Source organism: Ranitomeya variabilis, chromosome 5 (assembly GCF_051348905.1).
Source record: "Ranitomeya variabilis isolate aRanVar5 chromosome 5, aRanVar5.hap1, whole genome shotgun sequence".
NCBI lineage: Eukaryota > Metazoa > Chordata > Amphibia > Anura > Dendrobatidae > Ranitomeya > Ranitomeya variabilis.
In genome coordinates, this window is record NC_135236.1 from 247,148,959 (window position 1) to 247,163,696 (window position 14,738).

A 14,738-nucleotide genomic window follows, 5' to 3' on the forward strand; every position below is an offset into this window, starting at 1 on the left:
GACAAATCTCAACATCAACTGTGCATAGGAGACTATAAAAAGCAGGTCTTTATCACCAAATCGATACAAAGAAAATATCACATAATCAAACAACAGAGAAATTGGTCACCATTTTTAATCAATTCAAATTGTTGCTTTCTACCTCTAATGGCCAACTATACATCCTGAGTGATTAGTCTATAGTACAGAACAGTTTATTCCAACGTCTTTATATGTGTTACTAGCCATTGTCAGTGCAAGGTATGGCACCATGACTCTATAAAGATATATCGAAATATAGTAATCCTTGCTCTTAAGCAACCTTACATTTAAAAAGATTGGTAAAGATAATAACCATAAATAATTAATTAGTAAAGAATCAATCCAGCCCCACTTATTGCAAGTCATTACTAATACCTTTTGATGTAATACAAGATTAAGTTAATAGAAGGAATAGTAATTTATATGTATAGACATTTCACTCCAGCCACATTTACAACTACAACTTTACACAAAGTTTACTTTGGATTGATTTCAATAAACTATTCTACTTACAGAACAAACACAAAGAGAATCAGTGACACCAAGAAACTTTTCTCAGCAGACAGTTATGTAGACGTTGGGAGTGGGATTTGTTATCACTGAGCCACACCTGCTTTGAGCCATTTCAGATACTTGATACACCTGTTTAGTATACATTTGGAACCTTGCGGTCTTACAGTACAAGAGCCTTCTACACACAGGAACAGACTTCAGTGGACTACAGAGAAGGACATGGTAGACAGAGAGGCTATCGGCCAAAATCATAGGTAAGATATTAATTAACAGTATTTTATGAATCTGTAAGGTGTCAACCCTTGAAATATAAAAAAACATAATGATGCAGAATGTGGAATTTGAAACATAAGTTTGTAAAAAATAACATAATATACTATAATAATAGATAATAATAGAATTTAGGTTTTTTTTGTTATTTTTTTTTACATTTATGACTGTAGGTAATGGATGGTATATTTATGCCCATAAGTACGATATGTATTTTGTGATATAATTATTTTCTTAATACCACAGTCTTTCAGTTAGTACATTACAGTGTAACACTAGTGTAAAACTATATTAGACCTGTTCTGTTAGAAGCCATTATATGTAATTTATATTTAAATGTTCAAGACATGCTGCATTATAGATTAGACCATGACGGCTTGTGTTTGAATTCTTGGTTCTCCTGTTATAAGTTGAGATTTCAGATTAGTTTATGTTTTTGGAATGAACACTACAAGTGCTTTTAAGTGGCTGATGGTTCTGTAAAGTAACTTATGGTATCTCACACATTTTCATAAAGATAACTGAAAAAATAAGAGTTAGGGCTCATTCAGAAATCCGTTTTTTCACAGCTGAGAAAAACGGTACTAGTTCTAGTGAATTTGTTCAGAGTTTCATCATATTTTACCACAGGAAAGATAGATATGTACCGAATTAGCCAGCAGATAGAAAAATATTTAGAATTCAGAGTCCTCGGTGGTTGATACCTTTTAATGGCTAACCGAAAAGGTGGTAACAATCTGCTTCACGTCACTTATCTTGTCTATTTCATTATTCCTGTGCTCTGTTGTGTGTAAATATGTGACTCTTCAGGTTTTGCATTAGTCTATGCCTGATGAAAAGACCTGAACAGTCTAGAAAGCTCGCAGTTTCAGTTAGCCATTAAAAGGTACCAACCACTGAGGACTCTTAATATTTTTCTGTCATATTTTCAACTGAATGTAAGCCAATGAGTTGTATTAAATGAGAAAAAAAAGTTTATCTATTTACTCCTATTTGGCAGTCCATAAAAAAACGAACAGCCCACAGATTGCATTAGAATGCTGTCTAATTTTTTTTCATGTCTTGCATTGTTGAATTGGACCCGACACTGGGATCAATATTGGGCATGTCTCCACAATTTTGCACAAACTACTCAGTCCACATAAAAATCAAAAATGTGGCTAGCTCCACAGACTATACTAGGTACGAGTTCTATCTGTGAAGAGCATGGATATTATTCGTACACAAAAATGGACAATTGAATGTGCCCTAAGGAATATTTTTGCATTGAGTTATCTATATGTTTAGGGCTCTCTTTTCATAATTAAGGGTCTGGGTGACACAAGAAATATTGTATTTCCCTGTAATGGAAGGTTTTTAGTCGCTTTGCTTCCAATTTGTACATGAAAGATGCTGGTTGTATTTTATTTTATATACACAGCAGATGAAAATCTATGTCATGTGGTAATTCTAATTTAATTTTTTTTTAAATGTAAGTAAATTGTAAGATATCTAGTGACTTGCTGGTATGAACAGATGAGGGTGCAGAAATGATGTCTGTAGCCAGATTTTAATTAATTTGTAATATGTCCATGGATGAAGACTCCTAAACTGAGGAGTGGTATTAGTTCCACAATGTCAGAGCTATAAATTTGGTTGGATTCTGGCTATAAAATAGTTGTTGAAAAGTAGTGAAAGAATCTATTAGTATGAACCAGTGACTATTACTTGTTGCTTTCCAATATGAAAAGAAAACTCATTAGTGTTATGTTTCTTCACACAGCTAAAAAAAATAGCATTTCTTAAGAAAATGATAAATGGCGTTTTAAAATGTGCCATCAGTGTGTGAATGTAAAGGTCTGATTGCTGGGACCCAATCTCAGCTTGGAATGACGGACCCTTTTTACTGCTCCAAAACTATCCAAGTAAATGAGGTTTCATGACTCAGGGCTGGGTCATCAGTAACAACATTTCAGTCATCAGTGTAGGTCCAAGTAGCTAGAAACTTGCGAGACATATTAAATGTGAAGAATTGAGATGATGTCTAGCCTTTAAAAAAAGTATTTCCTTTTATACGTTTATTATAAGTGACAAAACATTAGGGAGAATAATACCCCATCTCATCACCTTCTTGAGATCTGTTCTTCTGTGGTTATTTTGGAATAAAATACAATTTATTCCAGGACCTAGTATCTGGAAAAAAATAGAACTTAAGCACAAAACTATTTACACTCAAATGTAAAACGTGTCTGTTTTTCAGTGGTGAAACAGAGTAGAATAAAGCCTTAATCTTGGTAAATACTCCCCCATGTGTAACAATTAAAATAGGATGAAATGTGCAGCATTTAATTATACAGCTTCTTTACATAAAGTTATCAATAATATTCTCCAATTTGTTGAATATTGATGGCGATCCCACGACCTTACTGGAAGATAAACCTCATTATATCTATAACCTAGGCTGGTAATCTTCATTGCTTACAAGCTCTTCAAGTAAGAAGGTTTAATTGCTGTACAATAGAAATATGCCTTCCTTTTAGAACAGATCCTAGTAGTTCTGCTTATAGAAGTTCTTCACGACAGAAAGTATCTTGTTAATGATACATGAAAGCGGAAAAGCCTTAAACAAATACAAAAAATCAGACAGGATTAGATAGATGGGATTTTTGTGTTGCGATTATTGCTGTCATTTGTGCTTGGTCATTATACAGGAATCTTCTGCTTATTGTAAGTCTTTTCTTCCAATACGCTACTACTCAGAGGACATCATTCAGGGTAACACTTTGGACCCAATTCATTAAGAGTGGCATTTTGTTTGTTAGTCTCAAAGTAGGCACTTCTGCAGTAAGAGGAGACTAATTCATTAGGAAACGTATGTCTCTTAAGGAGTTAGGCGCATCTCTCATCTGGCATTCTGAACCTCTGGCAGAGGCTCATGTACATTTCTTGTGTAATTGACAACTTAATTTGTGTAATTATTGGCAAACCTTTAAAATAAATTTTGGGCTGGATTTTGTCGCATCTAAGCTTTGTCAACTTTGATTTAGCTGGTTGGGATTGTCGAACAAAAATATGCCAAAAGTTGCAAAATGTTTGGGAACATTTTTGGAAACTTCCAGTTCCCAAAAAATGTTTACATAATTTCAAGGTGTTTTACACCAGAAAACTGTTAAAACAAAAAACATCCAAGTTCTCCACGTGTTTGTGTGGGTTTCCTCCGAGTTCTCCGGTTTCCTCCCACATTCCAAAAACATACTGATAGGGAATCTTGATTGTGAGCCCCAATAGGAAAAGTGCCGATAATGTCTGTAAAGCGCTGTGGAATTAATGGCACTATATAAGTGAGTAAAATAAATCAATCATGATGAGTCAACGTTGTGTTCTGCATGTATGTTAATAAAGGGTTTTCAGTTTGATCAGTCGTCACCAAACATACCCAATAGTCTTTTTCATTCTCCTTTCATAAGACCTACTGAGTGTGAAGTCTCTATCCTAAAGGGAGTTTATCAGTAGCTCCTTGACAACATACAACTATCAGCTACCAAACCCTGTTCCAGATGTGTCCAAAATTTAGCAAGACAGTTCTTAATTCCTTGCACTGTACTGAAACAGCGTACCTACAATGTTTTTGAAGAAAATAGTTTAGGAAAATGTGGAGTCTTCTTTGACGTTGCTTTTTGTGTTTGTTTTAGCTATTTATTTCATACAAAGTCAGCTTGAATGGTCAGGTCACTTCTTTTAGCTGCTAAACGGCTTTCGAAGTCTGAAGCGGTTACAAAAGACAGAACATATGCAAAGCAAGTCAGTTTGACATAACAATCAGTATGTCCATTCCTTTTGGGCTTTTTTAGCTTTCTTTGAGTTGTGTTCCAGAAGTCTGCTTGAAAAAGACATTGTGTGCGCATATCCTTATTCACAGAAACATATGACTATTTTGCTGATCAATTTACAGTCCTTCGCTTTCCAGCAAAATCAGTGTACATGTTTTGGTGTACAAGTGGTGTAACACAGGAACTCTCACCTCCCCACAAAAAATATAGAAAATGAATGGGGGAGAGATGCTCTGCTAAGTTCACCAAAACGCTGACATGCCTTGCAAATTTATTAGGTATTTTAGAAACTTACACTGAGTGCAAAAAACAATGTGCCAAAATATTGGCACAATTTTCTGGCCAAACTAATAGATGTTGAAACTTAGATTAGACAGTCAAAATGTTTGCCAAGTTTACCTTACAGCACTAACTACTGTGATAAAATTGACACACATCTAGACTGTATAGTCCGATATAACAATGCCTAGACATAAGACAAGTTTAGTAAATCAGCCCCAATGTTTGGAATATCAAAGCTATAGTATTCCAGAAAGTGTTACTGAACATAGTATGGGCAGAACTTTTCATAGCCTCTGATGGAAAACACTTCCAGAATCTTTTTGGGACAGGTAAGTCTTTCTTCATGTATCCAGTACAAAACACACAAGGAAAAAATGATACCCTATAAAGTGGAAAAGCAATCCTCTTATAGCACTCTGCACTGGATGGAGTTACAGTATTTTTTGATGTAGCAGATTAATTGCAGAAATGTTGCAACAAAGTAAAAAAACCTGTTTATATGTGTGACTAGAATTATTTATGAAAGGTATTTTGATACAAGGCTAGAGTACCGATCTGAACCTTTGCCCCAGGTAAAAAACTGTCAAGCAAATGCGGAATTTGAGTATATATATATATATATATATATATATATATATATATATATATATATATATCTATGTATATATATATATATATATATATATATATATATATATATATATATATATATATATATATATTAGAAAAATTAATTTGGAAAAAATGAATGGTGCCTACAGCAAAAGATGGTGGTGGAAGTATCCTTATGTGGGGCTGCATGAGCGCTGTTGGTTTAGGGGAGCTACATTTTATTGAGGGTATCATAAATTCACAGATGTACTGCTCTATATTCAAAGAGAAGACGCTATCATGACCTCATAAAAAAATCCAAAACAAACATCTAAGGCCACTATTGCATTTCTGCAGAAGAACAGGTTGAAAGTGATTCAGTGGCCAAGTATGTCTCCTCATCTGAGCCCAATCGAACGCCTATGTGGTATTCTGAAGAGACAAGGTTAGAAGTACTCTCCATCCAGCATTCAGGATCTAGAAAAGGTTGTTCTTGAAGAATGGAAAAAGATAGATGTTGCAATATGTCACCAACTTGTTCATTCCATGAATTGAAGACTTGGTGCTGTTCTAAAAAATCATGGAGGTCATACAAAATAGTATCTTTTGATGTTCAATGTGTTCATGCATCAACTAACTGAGTAAAACTGAAAATTTTGAAATATTATTAACCTTACTTTCATGTAAAAAAAAATTGTTCAATGAAGCTCAATGAAATTTTGGAAAATATTCTTGTTTAGTGAGATATTCATCAAAATCTTACGTCGCAGAGCAGGTGTATCCATTTATGTTGAAATATAAACAAATACAATATACTGTATACAGTTTTTGCTGTAGATCTGTGGTCACTTGTTTTTGAATGGTTTATGAATGTTTAACAGCTTTCTAGCTTTATGAGGGTTTGTTTATATAGGACATACATTTTACACTACCAGTGCAAAGAGTGAATTTTTATGAAATCTCATCCATAGGCTGTGGAGAGAAATGACTAGTACAATGGATTTGCCATCCACTAGAGTTGAGTACAACGATCTGTGCTGCCCTTCTCTGACTTCAAGTCTGATCTTCAGTGGCAGCTGGACAGCATCATCCTTGGTTCCTCTGGCATTCACAAGACTCCATAATATCATGTGAGGCCTACTCACTAGTCATGCTATGTCATGACATACATCCGGATTGGATGTTGGACCAGAGTAGTGCAAATCTTTAAGATGCACTCTAACATGGACAGCATGTCAACTTATTCTGAGGATATACACTCCTTAGGCTAGGTTCACATTGCGTTAGTGGGTGATCGCTAACGGACAGCGTTGCACGGCGAAAATGTCGCAATTAACGCCGTGCAACGGGTCCGTTAGCGCACCCATTGACAGCAATGTAAATTTTGCCTGTAGCGCATCACTAGCGCGTGCCTTTTTCGGCTCGCGCTAGCGATGTGCCGTTCTTTTGCAGCGCGCCTCGGACGCTGCTTGCAGCGTCCGCGGCGCGCCCGAGGTCCGTTCCCCGCTCTCGCAGATCGGGGATCTGCGAGAGCGGGGACGTTAGCGCGACCCCTGAACGCGGCCCCTACAAAAACATTGCGTTAGCGCAATCCGCAAGCGCTAGCGCTAAACGGATTGCCCTAACGCAATGTGAACCTAGCCTTACACTGTTAAATACACTGACATGGATATATCGCAACAGTGTGGAACAAGAAGACCGCAACGTCTGAATGCTCCTTTGCCTATGCTCAGTGTGAACCTTGCCTGGGGGCTCATGCACAACAAAGCATGCATGTAGGCTATAAATTAGATTTTCAGTATAGATTTGCAAATTCAAAAAATCTGCAACAAATCACATAGAAGGAAAGTAGAAGAGATTACATTAACTCATCTCCAAACTGGGGGGGGGGGGGGGGGAATGTGGAAATGTAATTCAATTTATGCTGTGAATTGTCACCTTAAGAGCTTGTTCACACGAGTGATGATTCTCTCTTCCAAGAGAATCGGATTGATTATGCTAATGACACTCAGCTCAAATTCTGATCGGAGTGTCAGTTCACTGTGATCCAATTCTATTGGCTGAGAGAATCATATCATGGGTGTAAGGAAGGCAGAGAGTTTAATTTCTTCATCTTCTCCATTGTCTACATCCACATAAATTGGACTGCACTTGGGTGACATCCAAGTGCGGTCGGATATTTTACATGCACCCATAGACTTATACGGGTGCTCGTGATGCGATTTGTGGAGCCACTGGCAGCATGCTGCAATTGTTTTCTCATGCCAGATTGGCATGATGGAAAAAAATGCAGAAAAAATTGTATAATATTGGGTTGAGTACTATCTGACAAGGGTGTCCCCGGCAAACTGCTGGTCTGTGAGGAAGGTGCAGGCGGAGATGTTATGTTGCCTTGATCAAAATGCGGTGTCGATGTTGGAGAGCGCTCAACACCAGCAGGTGTTTCCACTTGCAAATGTCCTGACGACCTGCCAATCACACTGGCTGTTGTGGGTAAAGAGGTGGAAGGTCTGCATCCAAAACCAAGTGTGACTGCTGTCCCCACAGTCACAGAGGATGAAGAGGAAGCGGATGCACTTGATGGGGAAGACGGTGGGTGACCCGGCCCACTAGGCCGCATTGCAGCACAGTGAGCTTCTCACTGCAACTTATGCCTCATCCATGTGATGGTTCATGCATGAAGTACTCAGGCTAGTGATTTTTTTGACCTCTACTGAGATTTTGTTGACAAATCTTACAGGCAACATGAGTTGGGTCATCCTTTGCGATGTCAAAAAATGGCCACTATGCAAGGCTTAGAGCCTGTGCGACCTGAAGAGCCACCACGACTGGCCTGAGGCACAGTTGGGGTTGAGGATGCAGTTGTTGACGTGCTTCCAGTACTCCGTCTCTGTCCAGGAAGGCGCACCGTTACCTCGTCATCAGACTCATCACTAGCATCCTCCACCTCCTCTGCTGACCTCATGGACTGGCGGATTGGGGGTTAACAGTAAGTGGTGTCTACAACCTCTTCATCATCATCCTGTGTGTTCTCACACCCGTCGTCCTCAAAGCCAACCTCTTCCTGCCCCGACCGAAAAGTCAAGTTTTCGTTCCAATCAGGTATCTCAGGCTCATCATCATCTTCCTCATTGTCTCCACCAACAGGAGTACAGTATGGGAACGAGGGTCTACATTATGCTCAGAACCTTCTTCATCTGGGCCTGGATCCGACTCACAAAGATTCTTGGCATCAGTGCAGATGATTTCCTCGTCTGGATTCACAGAAGCTCTGGAGCAGACCTCTGATTCTCAGGCTATAGTATGCGTAAACAGCTCTACAGACTCAACAATGTGTCTTACCCCATGCTCAGACGGGCATCTGGAGACTTGGGAGCTGTGAGGAAGCAAGTGCGATTGGGGTGACAACTCTGAGGACTGGAGTAGTTGTGATGTTGAAGTTGATATGGGGGAGAGCCCACTTGAACGAGCACTTGATATCTGTTCAAGCACCTGCTGTTTTTGTGCCTCATCTGGAATTTTTGGCGATGCTTGTAGCGATGGTCGTAAGAAAGGGATCATATCAGATTGTCCACGAAAAGAAGTAGACATCTTACTTTGGCTGGAAGGTGGTCTTTCTTCTGCAGATGTTACTGTTGCTTTACCACCTACCCCACGGACACAACCTTTTTTTCCCTTTCCAACACGCCTATTCCCCATTCCACCAGCAGCAGGCCTTTTGCCACTCATTTTAGTGTTTAACTAATTGGCAACTCTGTATTTGTAGTTGTTGGCACAACAACTGATGGATGAAAACCAAGCAGAACTGAGTGGCCAAACTGTGGTACTAGGCCCAAAACTATTCACTGGATTAGATGAAGTGAAAATTGAGATACACAGGCGGTATAGTTTGTTTCACAGGCGGGCTACTCTGCTGACGTGCAGACACTGCTCCTAGGCCCAAAACTATTAACTGGATTAGATGCAGTGAAAATAGAGATACACAGGCGGTGTAGTTAGTTTCACAGGCGGGCTACTCTGCTGACGTGCAGACACTGCTCCTAGGCCCAAAACTATTAGCTGGACTAGATGCAGTGAAAATTGAGATACACAGGCGGTATAGTTTGTTTCACAGGCGGGCTACTCTGCTGACGTGTAGACACTGCTCCTAGGCCCAAAACTATTAACTGGATTAGATGCAGTGAAAATTGAGATATACAGGAGGTATAGTTTGTTTCACAGGCGGGCTACTCTGCTGACGTGCAGACACTGCTCCTAGACCCAAAACTATTAACTGGATTAGATGCAGTGAAAATAGAGATACACAGGTGGTGTAGTTAGTTTCACAGGCGGTCTACTCTGCTGACGTGCAGACACTGCTATTAAGCCCAAAACCCCAAAACGATTTATTGGGTTAGATGCAGTAAAAATTGAGATACACAGGCGGTGTAGCTAGCTTCACAGGTGGGCTACTCGGATGATCAGACAATGCTACTAGCCCAAAAGGATTGGCTGAGCTAGATTACACCAAATGCTGTGACTAACACTTGCACAGCACTGGCTCAGACCTGCCTGGCAAACAGTGCTATGAACTGCTGTAACCCACCCTGAAAAGGGCTGATATTACAACTAGTCCCGACTCCTCCCGACTCACTAAACCTATCTCTCTGACAATTTGCTCCAAAAAAAACACTCCTAGTCTGTATAGCGCCCACAGCAGCAGCGGTGCTGTCTAAAACTAAGCTGCAGCAGTGAGGAAATGGTGGCAACGGGGCAGATGGCTGGTTCTTATAGGGCAAGGACATGTGACATACACAGCCAATGACACATGTCCTTGCTTGTGTACATCACATGCACATTGCTGTGTGTGCGCACTGCTGATAGGTTGAGAGACTGCACTGCCCCTCTGTAAATGCGGGAAAGAAAAAAAAATGGAGATCGGCATTATTTCAGCACAGATCTATCCCCCGCCCCCCCCACCCACTATACACTGAAACAGTCCATTAACAGTGATAAACAGCTTTAATGTGCAAATCAAGCTAGGCTTTTGGTGAATGAACAGTTATCGAACAGAAACTCGAACAGCCAAATTTTAAGCAAATTGTTCGGGTTCGTTGAACGACTCGAACACCGCCCAAAACAGCTCGAATTTGAAATCGGCGAACAGTTTGACTCAAACACCGCTCATCTCTAATTAACATAAAGACAGAATATAACATTTCTCAGTAACAAGACCATTAATATGTGGCAGACAAGTAGGACTACTCTAACATTTCTATTACCTGTTTATCCATATTAATAGGTCACATACGTACCAGGGGGGACAGATTCCCTTTATATGTGATAAAGCTCATAGTTACTATATGGGGGCTTGTTATACTAATACTCGTAAAAGACCCAGCTGGTAAGTATCAAAAACCCCCGACCTCCCCATTTTCATCCCCTCAGACAGCAACTATTACATGTAATAGAGTGCATATAATCTCCTAATGCAACAGTATAATTATCATCCCCCCAGTGCATTGTTGCCCCTCACCAACCTCAGCCCTCACAATACCCCATCCTCTCACATTCAGCCCCCAGTGCCGTGTCTCCCACCTCCACTTCAGCACCCACAATACCCCATCCTCTCACATTCACCCACAGTGCCCTGTCCCCCTCCCCCACAATACTCCCATCCTCTCACATTCAGCACCCAGTGCCCTGTCCCCCTCTCCCACAATACCCTCATCCGCTCATATTCACCACCAGTGCCCTGGCCCTGTACCCCACAATACCCCCATCCTCACATTCTGCCCAAAGAGCCCTGTCCCTCCTCCGGACAATACCCCATCCTCTCACATTCAGCACCCAGTGCCCTGTCCCCCCTCCCCTACAATACCCCCATACTCTCACAGTCACTCCCGTGCCATTTCCCGTCCCCCAGAATACCCCCATCCTCACATTCTCCCCAAAGGGCCATGTCCCTCCTCCCCCACAATACCCCATTCTCTCACATTCAGCACCCAGTGCCCTGTCCCCCATTTCAGCCCCCACAATACCCCCATTCTCTCATAGTCACCCCCATGCCCTGTTTCCCCTCCCCACAATACCCCCATCCTCTCACATTCAGCTCCCAGTGCCCTGTCCCCCCTCCCCTACAATACCCCCATCCTCTCACAGTCACCCCATGCCCTGTTTCCCCTCCCCCACAATACCCCCATCCTCACATTCTCCCCAAAGGGCCCTGTCCCTCCTCTCCCACAATTCCTCATTCTCTCACATTCAGCCCCCAGTGTCCTGTCTCCCATTTCAGCCCCCACAATACCCCCATCCTCTCATAGTCACCCCGGTGCCCTGTTTCCCCTCCCCCACAATACCCCCATCATCTCACATTCAGCTCCCAGTGCCCTGTTCCCCCTCCCCTACAATACCCCCATCCTCTCAGTCACCCCGTGCCCTGTTTCCCCTCCCCCACAATACCCCCATCCTCCCACATTCAGCCCACAGTGCCCTGTCCCCCTCCCCACAATACCCCATCTTCTCCCAGTCACCCCCCAGTGCGCTGTCCCCACAATACCCCCATCCTCTCACAGTCAACCCCCAGTGCCCTGTCCTCCCTCCCCCACAATACCCTCATCCTCTCACATTCAGTGCCCAGTGCCCTGTCCCCCACTTCAGCCCCCAAATACCCCCATCCTCTCAGTCAGCCTCCAGTGCCCTGTCCCCCCCACAATACCCTCATCCTCTCACATTCAACACCCAGTGCCCTGTCCCCCTCCCCACAATACCCTCATCATCCCACATTCACTCCCCCAGTGCCCTGTCCCCATCCTACACAATACCCCATCCTTGCATTCACCCCCCAGTGCCCTGTCCACCCTTCCCCACAATACCCCCATCCTCTCACATTCAGCCCCCAATGCCCTGTCTCCCCTCCCCCACAATACCCTCATCCTCTCACATTCAGTGCCCAGTGCCCTGTCCCCCACTTCAGCCCCCACAATACCACCATCTCACAGTCAGCCCTCAGTGCCCTGTCCCCCTCCCCACAATACCCTCATCATCCCACATTCACTCCCCCAGTGCCCTGTCCCCATCCCCCACAATACCCCCATCCTTGCATTCACCCCCCAGTGCCCTGTCCTTCCTTCCCCACAGTACCCCCTTCCTCTTACATTCAGCCCCCAGTGCCCTGTCCCCCACTTCAGCCCCCACAATACCACCATCCTCAGTCACCCCCCCAGTGCCCTGTCCCCCCTCCCCACAATAATAATAAATAATCTTTATTTTTATATAGCGCTAACATATTCCGCAGCGCTTTACAGTTTAATACCCCATCTGCTCACAGTCACCCCCCAAGTATACTGTCCCCCATCCCCACCATACCCTCATCCTCTCACATTCAGCCCCCAGTGCCCTGTCCCCCCTCCCTCACAATACCCCCATCCCCTCACATTCAGCCCCCAGTGCCCTGTCCCCCACTTCAGCCCCCACAATACCGCCATCCTCTCACATTCAGCCCCCAAAGACCTGCCCCCCCCACAATACCCTCATCCTCCCACATTCACCCCTCTGTGCCCTGTACCCCATCCCCCAAAATACCCCCATTCTCTCACATTCACCCCGCTGGGACCATGACATGCCTAAATTGAATGAATCTAATAAATTCCATTCTCACTTACCAATGAAGTTTGCAGGCAGTGAGGCAGGACCAGGAAGTGTCTGAGTGAAATGCAAGGTGGGCAATAGGACCCAGCGTGCCTGAGCCATTCCTAATGTGCACAAAACTGCAACCCAGCATAAGCACCTCAGGTCAGTAAAGCCTGCACTTTACACTGCAGGAGGGAGACTCTGCAACTGGTCTCTGTGCTTCCAGCGTGCAGAATCTTCAGCTGGCAGGGAGCAGGCATTTTGCATGCTCTCCTCCTGTGCTGTGTTCTGCCTCATCAAAAAAGTGGCAGGGGCTCCCATTGGGCCCCTTCATGTGATGGGGCCTGGGGCGATGGCCCCCTCTGTCCCCCCTCCCCGTAGTAACGTTACTGGGGAGTATTAAACTGAGAAAAGTTAGATTAGTGTGGTGGTTGGATATGCCAGCTTAAAATAATGTGTTTTAAATGCATGTTTATAATTCTGCACACTCAGAATTATGCGGACTGTTTGGGATAGTGCATTCCAGAGAACTGGTGCAGCATGATAAAAGTCTTGGAGATGGTAGTGGTAGGTTCACACTATGAAAAATATTCATTTTAGACCATTTCCAGAAAGGAGACCATGAATAGGATCGTAAACACAACTGTGAGAAGGTGCAGAACTGTAGAAAGCTTTGTGGGTGGGTGTGATAAGTTCATGTTGCATTCTGTAGTGGATAGGCAACCACTGCAATGACTGGAACAAGGAGGAGGCATCATTGTAAGACATGGAGATAATAAAGAGACTGGCTTTTGCATTTTGGATACATTGGAGAGGGGAGAGTTTGGTGATTAGTGACGTGTAGTCAAGACTAGGAGAAACAGAGCAACAGTAAAATGTTTTTGTAGTTTCAAAGATAAGAAAAGGTCAGATTCTGGATATATTTTTTGAGGTGTAGGAGACATGAATGAGTGAGTGATTGGATATAGGGAGTAAAGGACGGTCTTGAGTCAAATATAATCCCAAGACACTGGGCATGCTGCCTAGGAGAAATGGAAATATCAGAATTAAGTTGGGTAGAGGAGGGTTGAAACAAGAAGTTTAGGTTTAGGAGATAACATGATTTTAGAGACAGTGAATAATAATTGGTATTTTGCAGTAGTAGTAGTAGTAGTCTATGAAGTATATTTCTATATTTCATAGAAATATATGAAGCTGTCATGCTTGGGTCAGGAGAAACATGGCCAGTCCATGAATTGCGGTCTGAGATTAGACCGAATTCCACGGACGTCTGCATGAGCCCTAACTTATAGTAACTCTTCTGTTCCCTGATGGTAGGAGAATGATGGGACACATTTAGACCTGGCAGAGACTCAACATATCAGACTCTCGCCTAGCATCGAAACCTTCAAAAAGAACCTGAAGACCCACTTCTTCCGACAAGCCTACAACCTGCAGTAACCACCAATCCACCAAACCGCTGCACGACCAGCTCTACCCTCGCCTACTGTATCCTCACCCATCCCTTGTAGATTGTGAGCCCTCTCTGGCAGGGTCCTCTCTCCTCCTGTACCAGTTGTGACCTGTATTGTTTAAGATTATTGTACTTGTTTTTATTATGTATACCCCTCCTCACATGTAAAGGGCCATGGAATAAATGGT

General features: G+C 42.7%; 1 protein-coding gene across 1 annotated transcript in view; it reads left to right on the forward strand.

Moving 5' to 3' along the window:
• Positions 1-676: 676 nt before the first annotated feature.
• LOC143775625 (uncharacterized) overlaps positions 677-14,738 on the forward strand; it is a 106,067-nt gene continuing 92,005 nt past the window's right edge. The window contains exon 1 of the mRNA XM_077263976.1: positions 677-788. Within this exon, the coding sequence (XP_077120091.1) occupies positions 754-788 (35 nt within the window). The 5' untranslated portion in view covers positions 677-753. The remainder of the gene's footprint in view (positions 789-14,738) is intronic.